The 21,652-nt window shown below is 36.8% G+C and overlaps 1 protein-coding gene across 1 annotated transcript in view; it reads left to right on the top strand.

Annotated features, from left to right (window-relative positions):
* Thsd7a (thrombospondin type 1 domain containing 7A) overlaps window positions 1-21,652 on the top strand; it is a 411,960-nt gene that overhangs the window by 222,656 nt on the left and 167,652 nt on the right. Inside the window, exons 3-4 of the mRNA XM_048448971.3 lie at window positions 8,087-8,335; window positions 10,716-10,897. Of these exons, the coding sequence (XP_048304928.3) occupies window positions 8,087-8,335; window positions 10,716-10,897 (431 nt within the window). The remainder of the gene's footprint in view (window positions 1-8,086; window positions 8,336-10,715; window positions 10,898-21,652) is intronic.

Raw genomic sequence — 21,652 nt, 5'->3', positions numbered from 1 at the left:
GTCATACACATACATATAAAACATATGGAGCCCATTTAATGTTGCTTGTATGACTATAAATCTAGGGACACCCATATTGGATGAAATAACCAATGGGGAACCTGGCCCCTGGAGGAAACTAATTCTCACTCTCTCAGCAGTCATTGACCCTCTGGAGATCTTAATCAAGGAGTGGGAACATGCGAATTTCTCCTGTCCATCTTGACATGTCAACTGGTGTTTTCATTATGACATTCTTGGTCAAACAATTATACTGTAGAGATTTCACGAGTGCATTTTCCCCTTCAGGCTGAGGGGACATTATCTTGCAGCCGCTGTTTTGGTCTTCTGACTTTTACAGTCATTCCACCCACTCTTAAGTGATTTTCTGCAAGCTATGAGTATAGGAGTAGCATTGCAGATATATTATTTGGGCCCGGACACCCTCTGTCCAACTGATTCTATACACTTTGAAGAGCTGTGAATCTCTGTGATTCCCTCCTCTATAGTTGCAGAAGGAAACTTCTTTGATGAGGTTTGCGATGGGTGTAAGGGGAGGCATTTAAGAAGCTGATGTTACATTGTTTTAGGAATGTCGCAGCAGCAAATTTTTGTTTGTGGTCTATGAATTTTTCAGCCGTGAGTAACTAGTTCTATTCGTAGTATCCAGCATGAATTCCCTCCTGTTGAGCAGGTCCTAGATTCAATTAGACAGCTCTTGATTGCCTCCAAAATAAAAGTGCCACCATTTCCCTGTTTTGGATATCGTGCAAGTCCAGTTGTCAGTGTGTTTCATGCGCTTCATGCTGGAGAGGACTGGCAGCTGCTCCTTTCCCTTGGCAGCAGCAGAATACTCCAGTGCTGTGACAACCAGTCGGCCCTCAAGGAGGCATTACAAATCACTTTCTTATCAATCACTCCACTTACCCTGTCCAAAGAATGTAGCATCTTCAGCAATACAATCTTACCTGTAAGTTTTGGAGGTAAATTAAGAAGAATAACAATAGCCTCTATTATTTTGAAAGATTTTGGTTTTTCTCCAATCAAAAATTCTTGGGAGGCTTCCCCTATCAGAGACGTGGGTCTTTATTAAATGCTGTGTAGTTCTTGGGTAGAGCACCACCACTTTATGTTGTGTAACTTCATTGAATATATAAAACATATTTTAAATAAGCATAAAACAATGTTTCTCTATAGATTTTCAATGATCTTTAATATTATTTATACCCCCCTCTCCTATTTTCTCCTATATTACCCTTCCCTCCTGGTTAAATTCTGCCCTCACTAAGTCCTCTATACATGTCATAACACCTGTCTCCTACTATTACCCTCCCTAGAACTCCCTCCCTGCTCCTGCCATGGTCTCTTTGTTCTTTTCTAGATTCTCCTGAGAACGCTTCAGGCTATATGCTGAAATCTAAGATCCAGAACTAGGACCAACAAATAAGAGACCACATATAGTGCTTTCCTTTCTGAGTCTATCTCAACCTTGCTCAGTACAATAGTTTCCAGCCCCACTAATTTATCTGAAAATTGCCTGCTTTATTTTTTATTTATCCCTAAATAGTTCTATAGTTTGTGACATTTATATTACCCATTCATCAATGGAAGCACTTTTAGATTGTTTCCATTTCCTTGCTATTGTGGCTATAATGACAATAAACATACATGGTGGAACAAGGATCTCCAGGGTACTATATCAAATTCTTTGGCTATATGAAGAGGGGAGGTATAGAATCTGACAGGAAAAAGAGAGGGATTCAGAGCAAAGGGATTCTTAATGATTGTTTGGTGGGATTGCAAATCTGTGAAGCCTCTATGGAAATCAGTGTAGAGAGATCTCAGAAAGCTAAAAGTACCATTAGCTCTCCTATTCTGGACCTGCAAGAGTGCTTGAAATGTTAGCAAAACTTTCTTTTTAAAAAAAAAAAATTCTTTTCTCATACAGTACCTGCCAACCAGTTTCCCCTCTCTCTACTCCTTCCAGCTCTCTCCCACCTCCCCTTTCATCCAGATCCACTCCCTCTCCATTTCTTCTTCATAAAAGAGCAGGTGTCCAAGAGAAAACAACCAAATGCAATAAAACAGAATACAATATGACATGGCAAAAGCCCTCATATTGAGGCTGGACAAGGCAACCCAATAGGAGGAAAAGATTCCCGAAAGCAGACAAAAGAGTAAAAGACACACCCACTCCCACTATTCGGAGTCACACAAAAACACCAAGCTAACAGTCATACACACACACAGAGAGAGAGAGAGAGAGAGAGAGAGAGAGAGAGATAGAGATAGAGAGAGAGAGAGAGAGAGAGAGAGAGGAAAGGATGTAGACCTTGCAGGCTCTGTGCTTGCCTCTTCAGTCTGTGTGAGTTCACGTTAGCCCAGTTAAGTTGATTCAGTGGGCCATGTTCTCTGTGTCCTCCATCCCCTCTGACTCCTACAGTCTTTCCTCCCCTCCTTCTGCAGGGTTACCTGCTCACCAATGGGGAGGGACCCCAAAGAGATTTCCAATTTAGACAGTCTCTGCATAATGTCTGGCTATGTAAATGAAACTTGTAATGTGTTTTTCATATTTTCACTACTTATTACCAATTTTATATTTCTCTAGACCAAGGAAACAATTTGTTTTCTGTGGTTCAATATGTTATTTCATTGCAGATTAGCTGTATCTCAGTTAATCATCATCCACTAACTTTATCTCAATCTGAAAACTTCTGCTTTATGGCTATTAGTCCCCACAATCACCTACTACTGGAAGTGACCTTCTGTGCCTCCCATCATATACTTATGATTCTAGCTTAATTACTATCGTCTTGCCTTTGCTTTGCTAAATCACAGTGTTTGAGTTTCTTCATTTGTATTTTTTGGAAACTTGAGAAATAATAGAAAATCACACAGAAGCACATACACACATAAGTTCAAACTCTATGTGACCCACATAAAAGTATGTAATTGTAATTTGATGTTATCCTTGAATCTGTGTTTGTTTAACTTTCTTAATTTGTGACTTATACTGAAATTAACATCTGTTAGAAAACTGTTTTTTACTTGTGATAGATCTTTAATTGGCTTGGTTCTTTGACAAATTCATGCATCTATAAAGTGCATTCAGATACTCTGATTTCTGTAACCCATACTCTGTACTCTCCCTTCCATCCTTATTAGCTACCTCTCCTCCCACCCTTCCTCCCTACATCTTCTTTTTGAACATTCATGTCTTATTTTTCTCTTTTTGTGTGTGTATGTGTGTGTGTGTATTGTGTTTTGTTTCATTTTTAAGATCCATTGAGTTTAACTAGGATCATCAATGTGACCATGGCTTTGGAAAAAAATGTATTTACTTGCGATTTTAATAATTACTGCTAAGCCCCTACATGGCAAAACACTTGGGAAGCCTATCACTGGCACAAATTGTGTTTTTGAAGCCCTGGTGCCAGTTGTTTACAGTTTTATTTTGGCATTCTCCTCAGCTAAAGCAATAACTGCAAAACCTTTATGATTTAGTGCCAGTTAAAGCGTTGAGAAGTGGCTGAGAATGAGATGGTTAAGAAATAAGCTCTGGTTTTTAAAAAATATCTAAGCTTAAATTACATACCACAATTTAGGCCTGGCAAACTCTTCAGCAAGCTCCCTAACCTCTGCCAGAATGCTTCATTATAGAAGGGAATTAACAGTGACACCCATAGAAGGGTAACAGAATTATCAAGTGACGTATATGAGCTCAGTTTTAAACTTAGGCTTTAAAAAGTTCTCAAACTGATAATACTAACAATAGCACAACAGCATGTGTTGCAAACCTACTTAGAAAGATATGAAACAGGAAATGGAACCTACCCTAATTGTCGCATTCCTCATCTGGTGGGATGACACCCAAAACCAGGATGTAGGAATATCTTAGGATATGGATGTATAATATTATTATATGAATATAATATATATGGATATATTGATATATATTTTCTTGCTCTCATATCAGGGAGGTGTGGGAGATAACTCAAAAGTTTCATGGAACACTGGAGTCCGCATCTCCTGAAGGAATCTCATATTCTTAGCCTCAAAACTTTCCAAGAGTTTGTCTTCTCCGAGCATTGCCACACTCACTGAGTGAATTTACCTAAAGCGCTCATATTTTTATTTCTTGTTATTTTTTTAGAAAAAAAACAATCTTTTCTTATTTTACGTACCAATCCCAGCTCCCTCTCCTTCCACTCTTCCAGTTCCCCCGACCCCATTTCCCATCCTTTCCTCAGAGAGGGTGAAGTCTCCCGTGAGGAGCCAACAAAGTCTGTCATATCACTTGAGGCAGGACCAAGGTCCTCTTCCTGTATCTAGGCTGAGTAAGGTATCCCGCCATAGGGAATGGGCTCCAAAAGGCCAGTTCATGCACGAGGGATTGTTGTGCCTGAGTCTTGAGACCCCCAAGAAGACCACCATGGAGCCACACATTTGAATGTAAAAGCAAGGTTTCACTTATTTACGGGCTAGCACAGGTCCTCTGCCTCACAGTCTGACACAGCAGATGGAGGGAAAATGACCCTGTCTATTTTTGTAAGGGTTTATAAAGACAAAAACCACAAAGCAGTTACAAGGTTACAGTCTCAAAATACAAAATTACTTATCCTATATCACAATTGGCTAAAGGTGAGGTAAAGCTCAGCTGTTAGTTCCTGATAAGTTTTAGTATCCAAGGGGATAGCAACACCCACCTCGTTAATTCCTCCGGACATCTGTTGATCCTTCCCTTTGCTAACTTATGTGATGGGTCCTGAAAACTTATCTGACTTGCCTGTTGTTAACTCTGACGATTGAGGAAGTTTGGTGGTCAGCATCTTGTCAGTAGTTTTGTATAGCTTGGATTTTTCCCATTAGCTAACACTTCCCCTAAAAGAGAGCTAGTGACCCCCGGCTTTTATCAGGGCTTGGGGTGAAGTTTGAAGTCCCACAGGGTCCCAACATAAAAATGGAATCTTTTCTGGTCTCACAATTTTCCCTAGAAGTTTTAGGGAAACTAAAGATTTCAAATTTCTTTCCTCTTCTGTTATAGTTCTAATAAGCAAATAGAGCAATAACTATTTACCGTTTGAATCACAAACTCAGGATTTTAAATTTCTTTTGGTTGTCTTCTAAACATATGTTTACACACTTTTAACCTAAATCTATGTCTTTGCTAAGACTCAAAAGTATGAATCTATTTCTGTTGTTGTTTTATAGATATCTATTATTTGCTTTCTCTGTAATATGGATTTCAATATGGGCCTAAAAGTTTCAAATGTATTATCTTTTAATTATATAAATTTTAACTTCTGTTCCTAGTTTAAACTTGTTTCAACAGGTTTCCCCTTAGTTGGCAGACATAATCAAGCATCATTTGCTAACTACAATACACTCCAAATGACTGTGGACCCTGGTCTTGATAAAAACTAATTGGACCAGTCTAGCCCATGTAAATGCTCCCTGGCTCTGGCTCTTCAACAGAGTTCACAAACAAGATATCTTGTTGCCTAAAGTGCCTCTTTGTTGTTGACTAACATTTCACCTTTGTTAGCTGTTGACAATGACACCCCAAAGTCAATCAATAGTAGTTAAAAAAAAATACATCGACCTGTAATCCCTGCTTAAGAGTTTAAGTCCAAAAAAAAACAAAAAACAAAAAAACAAAAAATAAAACACCATTATATAAAAAGACTGTGTATGGTTTTAGAAAAAAATCTGTTTTTACACTAACCACTCAGGGATCATAAAAAATAATTTGGCTAAAGTTTAAAAAAATGTTCAAACCAAAAAAAAAAAAAACAAATTAGACTCTTCATGGGGATGGTTCAAATCCTGATTTAAGAGCTCTCCTTGGTTAACTATTCTTGTTTCTGCTATTATAGAACCCCTATTGGTTTAGTTATTAATTTTGACTATTGGGCCTATATACCAACAGGCTGGTACAGTTTATAAGACAAAGGCTTGACACTATTCAACTTATGATTCAGCGTACTAATGCTAATGTATATTATTCTTCTTATTTACGTCTTCCAGACATATGCTGATCCTTTTCTAACATAGGATCTTCCTGAAAACCTATCTGATTGGTCCATTGTTAATCAACCAACAGGGAATGTTAGGTGGTCAGCATCTCGTTAGCAGTTTTGTGTAGCTTGAATTTTTCCCATTAGCCAATAATTCCCTTAAAAGGGGGCTAGCGACCCCCGGCTTTTCTCAGGAGTAGGGGTAAAGTTCAAAGTCCCACAAGGTCCCAGCCTAAAAATAAAATCTTTTTTGGATAGATACAGGGATAGATACTGGTTCGATGGCCAATAGCCCTACAAACTGTAAAGGGCTCATTTTATCACAAAGGAATGTGGCATAGTAATATAGTTGACATGTCAATTTGCGTCAGATAACCTAGGTAACTTGTATTAATAGGCAGTAAACCAATGGTAAAGTTATCTGGAAAAAAATTAAAATAGATTATCTTTCACCTGTACATAGATTAGGAACTTTTTAAGTATTACTTTTAGGTCAATACATGCCAATGTTGAGAAAAAATAGTATCAAGAAAAGAAATAAAACAGAGGACACAAATTATGTGTATTTTGTAAAATTGGAGTTATAGGGAACATTATTTGTTATTGATTTTTCAATGAGTCTCAGAAGTGATTTCCAATATGAGGATAAAAAGTTGCTTATCGCAAAGAAAATTCAATGGTGTTATACCTAAGGACACCATTGATGCCAGCATTTACATATCATTTGAGCACACGAGGACTTTGCTCTGGTGTTGGGAAATAGAACGAACTCAACAGAACTCCATTTAGGCATTCTCATATGATTTTATGCTCAGACTTTCCAAGTTCAATGAATTGATTTTGATGTTTTCAGCTCTAATTATATCGTGGGAATACTGTTCTCAAAAATATGAATAGTGGTGGGATTAAGGCAACAGGATGTAAGTCGTTGGAGTAGAATGGACCTGGCTCCCTCTGCGGGTAATTAGAAAAAATGAATATGGGACCTGAATGAGATGGACTGATGAGTGACTTCTCCACCAGGGTGGATAACTGTGATCACAAAGGGCTGCCTCTGTCACTGCACAGTATTGGTTACTGAATCTGAACAAGGGTCCACCTCAGAGTACAATTCCAGGAAAACTCAAGCTACTTGGACCCTTGCTGTTGACATGCATAATCTTTTGCTTGATTTGTTGACACTACAGTTTTGAATCCCCATGCCTCAGTTTCAAGGAGAATTAAAAGGATAAGAATTTGAACTCAAATATTTTATTGGTAAGATAAGTATTAGAGATATCTTTAGAGTATATCTTTAAAATGTGTAGCAAATAGATAAATATTTTTAAAATATTTATTGTGTATTTAATCATGATATTCACAAGTAGTCATGTTAATTAGATACGCTGGAGACATGGCTCAGTGATTAAAAATACTTGCTGCTCCTCCGAAGGAACCATGTTCGCTTCTCAGCATTCATATCAGGGAACTCACAGCCATCTCTCTCCAGTTTCTGAGAGTCAGCCACTCTCTAATGAACTCTGCACACACCATGCACTCACAGAGTTATACATGGCCACATAAAAAATGAAAGTTAAAAATGTATAAATTAGAAAGGTTGATATATTTGGATAAGCATATGTTAACTATAAGTCATGACTGAAATCAAATTATGCTAAGGTGCATATGAAATTATGTTTTCTATTCCAAAAATACTGAAGCTAAGCAGTCAGGCTTATTTCAATCAGTAAAATAGAATGGAACTTAACAAATATTAATAGTTTCACATTTCTCCTTTTCTAAATTAAACTAAACCTAGAATGAATAACAATCAATGTGATGAACTCAGCTTTGGTCAGTTTCTCTGACTCCCTTTATTTCTATTTCTTGGGAGCGGCTTAACAACTCTCCAGAAAGGAGGCAGAGCAACTATTAATGTTCAGCTTGTTTTTCCACTACACTTTGCAAATGTTTGTGTATTTTCAGTAAAACTGTCAACTGTATGTTATCTTAGAAATTAAACTGCCCAAGCTATTTGGATTGGGAGTGTAGAAGACTAAGTTTGTAACTGCCTGTGAGTACGAGGTGAAAATATCAATGCTTTGTTCCAGCTTCTGCCAGCAAGAGAAACTGCCCATGACCTTCCAGTCCTGTGTGATCACCAAAGAGTGCCAGGTGTCCGAGTGGTCGGAATGGAGCCCATGTTCAAAAACATGCCACGACGTCACATCCCCCGCAGGCACTCGTGTAAGGACAAGGACTATCAGGCAGTTTCCAATTGGAACTGAAAAGGAATGTCCAGAACTTGAGGAGAAAGAACCCTGTTTGTCTCAGGGGGATGGAGCTGTCCTCTGTGCTACGTGAGTAAAGAAAGACTGGGGTGTCCTCAAATGCCATGACCTTTCAGCTCTCCGATGTCGCAAATATTTGAAACTTGCTATATCTATAGTCTAACTTAAAACACTTTTTTAGATTCAACAGTATAGAAATGGTTGTTTTAAGCAGAACACTAGAATAGCTCATTACAAATTTTATCCATTAAAGGTGTGCTTATTCTACAGAATGAAAATATAACTAATAACTTCATTTCCAAATCTTCATAAAGGCTAGACTTTTAACAGCAATTCTTTCAGTTTATTCAATCATATTGGTTGGTGAATTATTTTAGTAGATGGCTCATACTGAGGAAACTACATTGAACAGGCTACATGTCTTTGTTGCAATAAGTCAGCACCACGAGTAAAGAGTTAGGTGGTAATAAGTAATGCGTGTAACAATTTTAATTAGAAAGAGTAAAGAACTACAACAAAATTAAAGGAGTTTTCAGGTGTTGGGAGGTGGAGATTTTTGTTCATTTTTTTTATTTCATCACCAACATATATTATGGGGCCAAATACACATTAAGTGCCTAAGAGATGTTCACTGACCTCAGGTGAAATAAAACTAGTTCTGAAATATTTTCCAGTATACCAGTATTTTTTCTTAAAAATACTAATTCCGAGGCATTACACTGAGTAATATTAACAATATTTCTAGTTTATCTGAATATGGAATACTTATAAGGAAACTTAGAGAATTTTAGTGCACTCACTCCACTGGGAGCATCTCTGGACTGTCTACACTTCCGATGGACATAGATATAGTTTGAAACTCATAAACCAGCAAGGACACAAATTAGTGCTATTAGTATATGAGGCATTATAACAAAAATGGCGATGGTTTACATGAGGCCATCTATAGTGGTTTGCAATCATCCACAATCTTCCTGTAGAAGGGACAGAGAGATCCAGTTCTTGTGCTCTCCAGGACCCTTCTCCATTACAGGAACCCAGGGATACTGCCCAGACTTCTGGACATTGTCTCTCCCCACAGTTTCTTCTGCTTTTTTCTAACCATGGGGCTTTCTTTTTTAGTCTTCTCAAATTTTCAAGTACCATTAATAAAACAAGCAAATATCGTTGGTTCTCTTTATCTTCTCCATTTTCTTGGAATAAGTTAACTATTTATAGTATTGAAATTTTGTTTCTGTCACAGGACTCCTTAGCATGACCTAAACTGGAATGCCATTCTAGGTATTTTTTTTCATGTTTTCTAACTCCCATAGGAAATTAGTTCTTCTGTTTTACTTTCCTCTACCCTATCAATTATCCATGTATCTAGAAATGCTCTTCTTTTATTTACAAGGTTTATTGCTATTCCTTGATGGCACAATACCACAACTGTGCATCCCCAAACTCCTACTTATAAAAATGAAAACGGGAAGGAATCTCAACTTCACTTGCAAATTGCTCACCCTTGACAGAGTCAAGCACCCAGAACAGACAACCAAGGGCACCTTTAACCTCTTTGTCTGATTGAGATGAGCACATCCACTTACATCTGTGTTAGCTATTAATCTGATCCACGGGGAAGCATCATGGTTAGACTGCCAGAGTGCTTCTGGAGCCATTTCCTCAGGGCTTTTAAAGTATCTGCTTTCCTGGACGTGGAGAAAAGCCATCACTTCCCATTGCTGGTGACATGGGGAAATGCTTCCCTATCTCCTTCTAAGGAGAGTCAGGCTGACAGCCCCAACAGTGCTTTCAAATCCTAATCTTGATTGGAGCTCTGAGAATCAGGGATCATCCTTTATGCACCTTCCTGGCAGCATAGTCAGCGCTTCTCATCATTCGCTGGCATTCATCGGGAATGCTGGGCTCTTACAGAGCATGTGCACGAGAAACTTCTGACTCTTGACAGAAATGAGAAAGCTCTGAATTGCTCTGTTATATTTTTAAATCTAGCATGCAATTATAATTTTGCTCCAATATGAATAAGCAATTTTCATGCATTTTATTAAACGCAAAAGCAAGTGTTTGGGCTCGTCCTCACTTAGAGTGTTTGGCGTGCTCAGACTCAGCCTGCCTTCGTTGATCAGCACTGAGAAAGGGCAAGCTTGAGTTCAGTTTAATTGCACATGAAATTTCATGTTTTCAACATTGTGTTCTTATTTCATAAAATATTGATAAGTAACTTCTAGTAGTTGCAATTAAAACAGGCACACTCTGCATTCCATTTCTCTAACGGGGCCCAACTGAGGACAAGGAAGCTACTGAAACTGAATCTGTGTCAGACTGAGAGTCTGTACTGCATCCAGAAGACATGCTTTTGAGTTTAAGTTTTACAAAAAAATCTGAAAAGAGTTGAGAAGCGTTTTTTCTGCCTTAACGTGGCCGCCACTCTTGAATTCTCTTCATCTAGGTATGGCTGGAGAACTGCAGAGTGGACAGAGTGTCACGTGGACCCTTTGCTCAGTCAGCAGGACAAGAGGCGTGCCAATCAGACCGCCCTCTGTGGAGGTGGCATCCAGACCCGGGAAGTATACTGCGCACAAACCAACGACAACCAGCTCTCCCACTTAGACACACAAAAGGGCAAAGAAGGTATGTGATTCTCCCCTAAAATGACTTGCTCTTGAAGAGTGATCAGGTGGTTGTCCTTAAAAAATGTAAAAGGGCCTCGGGGGGACAGGAAGAGCCCCCTACTGTGTACACTGTGACTAGAGTCCTAGCCAGATAAGGAGTGACCTACTTGATGGTTGGTAAGAAACTTAATACAATTCTGTCTGTGGTCAGGATTGATTTCGTTTATAGATCTCTTAAAAAAAAAAAAAACAAAAGTCTCTGGCATTGAAATTTAGAAAGAGTAATTAGTTTATAAAACTAAAATTTTGTCTTGTATTTTATATGCATATAGTACAAATATATAAAATGAGAAGAAAGGATAGTAATTGCACAATTAGCTTTTTTAAAAACTGGAATTGAAAACTAATTTATCATGATATTGACATTTTTATGTATATTTGGTTTTCTATTATTGCTATTTTGATAAATATATATTATATGCAATTTATTATTTATAATTTATTATATATACTATATTATACAGATTGATAGGTTATTATTTATTTCCTAAATATATAAATAAGATCTCTTCAGTCTTATTTACTTAGATGTGTATTTCACAGCTGGCCCCTTGGTACTAGATAGCCAGTATGGGGACTCTTACTTGGGGAAGACTACTTTTCCTGATTTTGACATTCTTTAGTTTCCTATAGTTTTGTATCTAAAGTAGAATCTCCATGAGATATCCTCCATCTATATAAGCATGACTAATGGTACAATCCATGTTCCAGGTTTTGTTTAGGCAGCCAAATTGATGAGACTTCACAGGTGTGGTTTCTCTGATTTTTCTGGAGACAAAATATCACAGTAAGCTCGCTGTTTCTCTGACTCTTCCAGTCTTCCCACCTCCTCCTCTCTATGATCCTTGTGCCTTGGATACAGGAGTTGCCATGCCTGACACTAGAAACCTTCCAAATACTTGAGCGTAGTGAAGTCATGGATATTGGAGGAGAATCTCCAGGGGCCATTTACTTAAACCAAAATAAGTCTAACTACATTCCAAGTATTTGTACCTATACTCAGAGATAAGTATAGGTCTCACCCCTCGTTTTTATTATATTTAAATCTTGGTTTGGGGACTAAATAGACAAGTGTGCAAAAGAGCAAGTGAATTCAAAATGACCCTGGCTACAAGATCACCATGTTATTAGACCAAGTTTATACTAAGTACTTTTAAATAGTTCTGCAAGCAGTTATTTGTCTGCATACCAGCAAAACCCCCAAGACTAATTATTTCAACATGTATTTGTTGAGTATCAGCAAACTGAATATTACCAGAGATCCAAAGACTTTTATAATAGGGTAACATATTGACATATATTTCTTATCATAAAATTCTTAAGCTCATCATAATGGTACACAAAACAATAATACGCTATGAGGACCAGCACAACCATGATTCCGAAAATCTAATGGGAATAGCACTGGCGCAGAATGATGCCTGACAGACTACTTAGAGAAAAGAGGGTAAGGGCAGGAGCTGTAGATGTCTGTAGGAGGCATGGGGAATACTGTGTATGAAGGCACAACACTAAAGCAAAGTCAGAACAATGCACACACAGATTACGTTTGACAACGGAGAATAGAACTTCCTAGGAAGCTTGTAGGTTGGGGAATTTAAAAAAAAACTAGTTGATAAGAGAAAAGAGAAAGGAGAATATTCAGGGAGAAATGCTGAACAATAATAATCAAAAAAGGGTGGGGGAGCAAGGGCAGGAAGACAAATGAAAGCTTTTAAAACCAAGACTGGCTCCACTGCCCGAGCAAATGATGCCATGTCAGTGACCAAAGATAAGCACTGATGTTTTGCATTTGCAACTTCCAAAATTGAATTGTTCTGCATCCACTAATTTGACCCAGCATGTCAGCTCATTTAGCAGTATAGCCTTAGGATAGATTTTACTACTCATGTAGCCTGAGGTTATAAGGAACTAGCATAAAACACAAATGTTAGTACATTAATATTTTCTTGACCACTTTAATGGCTGCATTCTTAAGACTTTTAGGTAGATTTATTACAGTAAGCTTTTCAGAGTAGTATAATTTCATTGCTCGAGGTAGATCAGATTTTACTTTCTGAATGTCAATTATGTCGTGTAGGTTATTACTTTCAAAAGATCTTGAGAATTCTGAACTATAACTGTTTATGTTTTGAATCATTTTTGTCAGAGTCCCTCATACCTCTTCTAAACCACTGAAAAGAACCAAAAGTAAAACAGAGAGACAGGAACACAAAAAGAATATCATTATTAAGATGTATCTGTTAGAATAAAGCAAATGCCAAAGAAAGGTCAGTAGATACGGAAATAATGACTTCACCTAAAATGAATATTTATGATTGGTATGTACGGCATGAGTACCTTAGGAATGTGTATCCCTTTATATACTAGGAATATTAATAAGTCTCTTAGCAGGTAGAAGTTGTATTTTTTGTTTTGTTTTGATGTGTGCATCATGTACGTGTGTGTGTGTGTGCATTGTGTAGGGCAAAAACAGCTTATATTCCTTTCTTTCCTTTCCTTCCTCAAAACATATATGTGAATTTCCTTTAGGAGTTGTTGACATTTCTCAATAGAAACACATCCAGTGTACCAGCATCCCAGGGGTGACAAATACAGATTACAAACACGAGTGAATGGAGGACAATTAGACCCTGTGAAGATTGTTCACAGCCTGTTCTCCTGCAATAAATACTAAAAGACCAAATCTTATTTATAAAGAGATCTCTCAAACCAGCTTCTACAACCAAGCCCAATTTGAAGACAATAGTCTCAAGAAATCTTGACTGTGTTACCATGAACAAATCACCTCGTATGTCATCCATATTATATTTATTTCAAAGAACAAATTCCACAGCTACTTTTACAGAGTCACACTGTTCTATATATGTCATTTTCACAAGTAGCAAGGTATTTTTAACATCAATTCAAAATAATTTGACTCAAAATAAACCTCTTCATATATAATCAGAGAAAGCAGGTGGTATGAAGCTCATATAAACTTTTTTATTATTTTGACAGCTAGGTCTCATTATGAAATAGAATGTTTATGTCCATCTTATCATTAGGACAGGGCCACTTTTATCACTTTATTTATTGTTATATGTACTATTGATAACTATTTCAAACCACACATGTCACAAAATACTGCTGTCAGCCTTTGTTTGCAGAAAATTGGAACATATGTGATTAATGTACACATATGTTTAGTGTAATAAACCATAGTGCTCTAATTATACAGTCAAGTTATAATTACAATATTGTGTAAGCTTGTAGCAACATCTACAGGCAATATGAAAAGCTGTATCCTAATGATTTTGGAGGGTATTTCCAGTTAATTCATTTGCTGCTGCTAACAGAATGTAACCCTTAAAATCCTGACAGTGTTTCTCCGACAATATCCAACAAGAGATGACTGTATCTCTTTAAAGGAAAGGCCTGGTCAGATCTACACCGAGGAGAATTACTAGGGGAAATCTAACATTTTTGTTGACATACCTAATCAGGATTTCAGACAGTTCACACTAGGATAAAATCAACCCTTATCACAGTATGACAGGATAGTGCCTGTGGGGAAGTGACCCATGTATATCTTAGACAGCAGCTAAAAAATATTCTTCTTGGATGCTCATCATCAGTTGTTTAGGAACACATTGATTGCTTCCAGAGTTCAAAGGGAAACAAAAGTATATTTTAAGTACAATAACCTAGGGATTTTTTCACTGGGTGCAGGTTAAACATGGTTTGTTTTATTAAAACTAAAACAGGGTGAAAGAGTAGATCATACTTGAGGTGATTTATATCATAGAAAACTTGAACAAGTGTTCTATAGGAAGCACATTAATAAAATATGTATAAGAGTAGAGAGACTCAGGCTACCAAGAAAGACAGCCCAGACTGTGAACCTTTATGATGAGGTACAACAGCTAAAAGGATTGGTGCTTAAAAGAAATAATCAGAAGGGAAATACAGCTGAACTGGACTGTGGAGTAAGGTTTATAAACTCATATTTCCCCATGCTCTATCAAGAAATGAGAATAAAGTAATCACATTTTTTTAAGTATAATGTAAATTCATTTTGCTCATAGCTATGTACAGTTTTAATAATAAGCACAGTTGAGCCAATGCTTTATCTTGAAAAAGGAAAGAAGAGGGTACACCTTTCTTGTCCACCACTTTTGAAATAACAGGTGGGTGAGACTGTTTTACATCACTTTTCCATCAGCAATATGCATCAGAGTAATATGAGCGAAGAAAAGACTTCACAGCTTCACTGATGAGATGCTTAACTGTGGCAGAGAAGAGTGTGCTTTCACTCATAGGATTCTATGCGTGGATCAAGTGATCCCATGACATGTTAATGGTCTCATATTTTTTGAGCATTAATATAATATTATTATAGGCATAGATTACAAAAAATAGTAATTTCTGTTTTCTAAGACTTTCAACAGCAGCTATTATATCTTATATATAATAGCCATGCATACAGGTATGTAAAGTGTGGTAATAAACATGTTTACAGAGAGAAATTAAGCACTTACCATAATGTTTTCACTTGTCTAAATATTCCATTCTGTGCTTGACTAACATGGCAAATTGAAACAAAAGTAAAAGGTATGGTCGTTACATTTTTGAAATATATTCTTCACAATAGATGAAATGCAATATAGTTATAGGATAATTAACACATGAGAAAACCCTGAAGGAATCAGATCTTTCTTGCCAGTGAGCTCTCTGGAGAGAAGAGAAGGACTGACACCCTCTGCAGTTTCCTCAACATCTCCAGGATGTTAAGAGGTTTCAGTCAGTGGGATAAATGCTAATGAGAACTCACCTGCTGGGAATTAGATTAAGGTGGTTAGTGTTTTACCCAGAGGTGACTTCTGGGACTTTTTATGGGAGGAAGGGCCTACCCATGAGATCTCAAGAAGTATTCAAAAAAAATGCAATCAAAGAAAAAACTCTGTTGGAGTAGATCAGAAGTCAGCTAAACATGCAAACAAGGATTCCTTGCCTTTGACTTAGGCCATGTGCTCAGTGTGCTTACAGCCCCCACTGTAACATGATATAATTTGCCTGAAATTCTTCTGTAAAATTGCTGCTCAAATATGTGAATGGATTTCCCTCTTTAAAACTAGCTAACACAGGAAGAGACCATATTCACTCTGCCAGTCACCTATAAGGGAGAAGTTAATAGTACCTCTGAGTTTGAATAGACATGTTAGATCCAAAGATAAAGCAACATTAATGTACTTTGACTGGTTTGGTTACTTAATTTTTTTAGTTTAAAAGAATTTGAACATTTTAAAACAACTTTATTCCTTTTTTGTGACTTAAAGTAGCTAGCTTCACTGTATTTTGAACTTTCATTCTTAAGGCTACTTCAAGGGAACCTGAAACAGAACTCAAGAAAGGCTAGTTTTTAATTCTACTTTCCCTTGTATTCTTCTTGTCATTTCATTTTATTTTTCCTAAATATACATACTTAAAAGTAGCTCTCCCATTCCATTTTTATCAGGATGACAGACTACATTATCTCAAAATCATCTTTTCGAAACTACTTAGGCACCCAAAATGCAATGTATTTCAAATGCTTTTAAGGACAGAAGTGAATTCCTTGACTAAGGAATTCCCAGAACGAACCAGCAAAGTTATGCTGATGCTTTCTGCGGTTACTCCAGGGTGGGGAATGGTGCAGGTTGTGGGTTATGCATTATTGTGACTTAGGAGCAGTGAAGAGATAAGGGGCAAGACACAGAAATAGTAAATTGCTCTATCATCTAATGAGATTATAGCTCTGAGTGCTTCGGGAATCCCAGCTTCCCTTTCAGGAAGCTGACAGCATAACAGCTCTGCTTGAGTTGGGAAAATGAGTCTCTCCGAAGAGACACAGCAATGGGCCTCTACTAAGCAAGTTTTACTTTCAAATGTATGGTTACTCTGGGAGTCCTAAGTGCGTAAAAGCTGAGGAAATAATATAGCAAATGGTAGCAAGCCAATGGAACCACCTGAAAAAAAAAAAAGACAAAGGTAAAAACTACTAAAGGGGATACCTAAAGTGAAAACACAGGACTTTCACAATGCATTGCACCAACAAAAAGAGTAATTTTCTATTACTGGGAAGAATATTATAGGTGTTAACATTATATTGAATCTGTAAATTGTTTTTCGTAGGATGGTCATTTTCACAACAGTAATTTTGTCAATCAATGACCATGGTGGGGCAGTCTTTCCATCTTCAAGTGTCTTTCTTGTCTCTTCTTTCAGAGATTTAAGGTTTTTTATTGTATAAGTTTTTTACCTTCTTGGCTACACCTAATTCCTAGTTTTGCATTTGCTTTTTATTTTAGCTATTGTAAATATATGTGTTTCTGTGATCTCTTCTTTGTTATTGGTATATAAGTTGACTTTGTGTCCTGCTCCTCTTAAAAGTGTTGATCATTTCTAAAACAGTTCTGGTGGAATTTTTGAGATAGATATTTGTATAGTGTGTATAATACTGAGTCATATAATAAGATTCATATAATAAGAATAATATAAATTATTCTTCTCTTATTTGAGTCCCTTAATTTCCTTCCATCATCTTACTTTTTTAGGGCTTTAAGTGCTTTATTGAAAAGGAGTTGTGTAGTGGACATCCTTGTACCCCTCCTGCTTTTAATGGTACGCTTTCTAGTTTTTCTCCATTTAGGTTGACGTTTCTTTTTTTTTTTGACATTTCTCTTGTGTTTGTCATATGTAACCTTTATTATGATGAGGTAGTTTCCTCTAATCCCATTCCCCTAGGGCTTTTATCATGAAAGCATGTTGGATTATGTCAAAGACCTTTTCTGTATCTATTTAAATGCTTATGTGATTTTTGTCTTTAAATTCATTTTATTCTTCATAAAGTTATCAACTTATGTGTGTCAAACCATCCCAGTATCTACAAGGAAAAGCCAACTTTATATGATATTTATATGTATGCTAGTATTTGTTTGCAAGTATTTTATTGGGTATTTATGCTTATCAGAGATATTGGCCCATAATTCTTCACTGTGTTAGCCACATGGCTTAGTACCTTTTTCAGTGAGGCAGTCATATCATGCTTGCTCTGTATCTGGCTTCCTCTGTGTCTGAGTGAAGACTGCAGACTGAATATTTTCTCTTCCCAGAATTCTACTGTTCTCCTTGCCCTGCCCCCTACTTCCTGCCTGGTCCCCTTGCCTTTACTTTCTGCCTGGTTACTAGCCAATCAGCATTTTATTAAACAAGTACAAGAAACTAATCTTTACAGGGCAAAACCATTCCTCCACAGCAGTAATAACATTTAAGGTAATGATCATATTAACTAAAATCCTACCCTAAATATTTGTTTGTGGAAGTGTATATGCTTATCCATGAAAGAGGCTAGAACAAGTGTTTGACCATGAACTCAGGTTTTGTCTGCTCTCCTACGTATTACTCTCTTGTACATACATGCAGTCTACTTGCCTTTCATTTGCTCAGTGGATGACATTTGAACAACTGTTCAATTACACTAAGAGTTGAGATGCTGAAGATAGAATTTTTCACAAATAGCCTTGATCCTTGTCATCAGAAATCTTAAATCCAGATAGTATTGGATTTATAGCATTTTTCTACTTGAAGCTAAAAGCTTACCCTTCATGAGGCTGACACGGGAAATTCCTACAGACATGCCAGTTTAGAGCTATCCATGTCAGTTCTGAGTGTGCTACATTGCAGTCTATCTTTCAGAAAGATGCTCCATATTAGTTAATATTTTTATTGTTGTGATAAAATAATGCTACGAAACAATTTAAGACAGAAAGGGTTTATTCTACCTTACAGTTTGAGGGAAGAGCTACCATGGTTAGGAAGGCCTGGCAGATGAAATGTGAGCCTGTAGAACAAATTCTATCCAGTCAGGAAGCATAGAGTAGTGAATGATAATGTTCAATTTGTCTTCTATCTTTATTCAGTACAGAACCCTAGTCCATGAAATAGTACATCGAGAGTTAAGGTGGGTCTTCACATCTCAACTAATCAACATACTAACCACAAACAAACATACCCAGATAGTCCTCCCCAAAGTGATTTTGGATCTTGTCAAGTTGATAATCAATGTTAATCATTACAAGGGCTTATTTGTCAGGTAAATTATTGGTCTCCAAAGCTTATACCCTCAATTTGTAGTTCAAGAACCATTGAATACTTTATGAAAATGCAAACTGCTTATGTTACCCAGCAAAGCTATGATACTGTAAGTCAGAAAAGACCACATATTTTGTGTCTTGGTTGAGGGTAACCATGATAATGAATCACCTCTTGAAACTGAGTTGCTGAGCATTGGGAGTGATTGAGATTGTGGAAAGCTGAGTCCCAAAGCTGATACATTTTTTTAAATGATTTTCTAATTAAGACAATGAATGATCCACTCCAAATACAAATCACTCAAGATTTACTAACAGAGTTGGAGAAGCCCGGCATGTGAAGAACCTGAATTTTTTTATACACTTCTCAGTTAATCTTTCTTTAATCCCAACACTGTTATCGGCTTTTATATATGGACAAAGAGCATCACCACTTTGAAAAGCAGGAGGTCAAGACTATATGTCCAGAAAAGCCTTGATTCTGCAGTTCTTACAATAATACATGGGACAAAGGGGAATGAAAAGAAGTCACTATTTGTTTTCACAGGTGAAATTGTCTCATCTACACTCACCGCTCACTGAGTCGTGTTTGAAGTCATTCGGCTGTACATCTGTAAATTTCCCCACATCTTTCATAAAATTTGGAGGCAACAACATAATGTCATTGCACACCAGTCCTATTACTTGAGATGGAAAGAAATTCATAACTGTTAGCACAGAACCTCCCATTAATAAGAGAAAGTTGGAGCATAAAATGTTTCCTACCATGACTTGAGGAAGTGGCTGCGCTTGGTATTCTTTTCGTAACCCTTAAGCACTTTTTTTGTGGAGTCTGTTGGAGATGACTGATAGCTCCAGAAGGAATCCTAAAACCAGCACTCAGGGATGTGCACTCAAGAATGAATAGCATTTCTTTTCGGAGGCACACTCCTGCTATGTAAGGACGTAAAAGAAATGGTTTGTGGCTGGCACTAGCTGTTCACTGTCTTGCTAATGATTACACAATAGGGAGTAGGTACGCTCTCCAGTGTTAACAGAGGAGTACAAACTACATTGTGGAACTCATTAATATTTATTCCTTCTAAAAGCAATGGGCAATAAAAAGGGAAATAAACTGGGGAGAATAGCAATGGGGAAAGGAAGCCATGACAACAGATTTGTCTTGGAAAGGTTTCACCGTCTATTGCACACACACACATACACAAAAACTGTATATAAAAATGTAAGGATCCATATTATAATATTATTAACCTGGAACCTCATATAATGCTCCTATTACAGAAAGTCATTTTAAAAACATATATATTGACATAGTACATTCTATACAAGTATGACATTGTCAGTTTTATTAATTAAGAAAAAAAGAAATATTGAAGGCAATGCATTTATTTTGGTATTAACATACTTTTATAATGATATGTATTTGATGTGTTTCATTATCATTCTATATTTTCTGAACTCAGCAAAGCTGTCTAACCTTAGTGTTAAGAATCCATTCAATCTATATTCACAAGAAAGGACATAAGCTTTCTTGAAGCTCAGGTCCCCACAACAGAGACAGATGACGTCTACTAATCCTTCATCTATTAAAATGCCTTCAGCTACTGCCCTGACTACTCAACTGTCTCTTTCCATTTTAAGAAATTATGATCTTCAATCATTTTCCTTTACTCAAAACCCATAACCTTCTTTTGGTTCTGCAAAAATTATTATTTTACTATATATGCTTATAGTCTTTTACAATTACTTCATGAATATTCATTTCAATTCCGGAAGATGTTAAGCTTCCAAGAGAGGACATGTGCCTTTTCTCCATTACAGTTCTTTATTATAACACATCCTTCTCCACAAATGTCTCCGTGGAGTTACTAGCCTCTCATTTGGAAATAGAGTTAAGAAATCTAAAGAGCTCTCTTCAGTTAGTGGATGGGAACTTCCTGGACGCCTAACTTACAGTGTATCATCTTGAATCAATCTATTTGACTCACCAATCACCCCTTTCTTCCTTTGCAACTGTTTCCTTTGACAAGATGTAGTGGTACAATACATGTGAGGTCTACCATCAGGACTTGTGTTTATTCCATGGCAAATAAATATTACTTTTGTTTATGCTTGCTTTGCTGATTAAATTGAGAAAAGGGGAGGGATTTTAAAAATTAAAAGTTGTGCTCCAAACCTTTTGCATGCAATAAAACAGTAATTGTATGTTGGCCTTTGAGAAACCTGGCGGCAGATGTATTATGCAGAGAGCCTCTTTATACTTTGTTGTAAATATGTTTAAGTATGCTTACGTTATATATGAAATTACTCCTTCCTTGAGAAAGTATATACTTTTTTTCAAAGTTTTCACATTATTATTGTAGAGCAAAAAGAATTATGGCTAATTTATTTTTGCATTTGTTGGAGACAGAATAATTGCAGTTTTTCTTCCTTTGTGAGTCACTCTTTGAGAAATTTAAGAAACACAGCATTGCTTAAAGGTTATAAAAGAATTGTTTGTAACTGTATTATTTGTTTACTCTGAAAAGAATATTTTTTCATCTTTGACCTGAACCTTCCACCACACAGGATCCCTGGAGATGTGTAGAGAATAATTATGCCTG

This window comes from Myodes glareolus, chromosome 25 (assembly GCF_982192425.1).
Source record: "Myodes glareolus chromosome 25, mMyoGla1.1, whole genome shotgun sequence".
Taxonomy (NCBI): domain Eukaryota; kingdom Metazoa; phylum Chordata; class Mammalia; order Rodentia; family Cricetidae; genus Myodes; species Myodes glareolus.
This window is presented reverse-complemented; position numbering and strand designations above follow the sequence as displayed.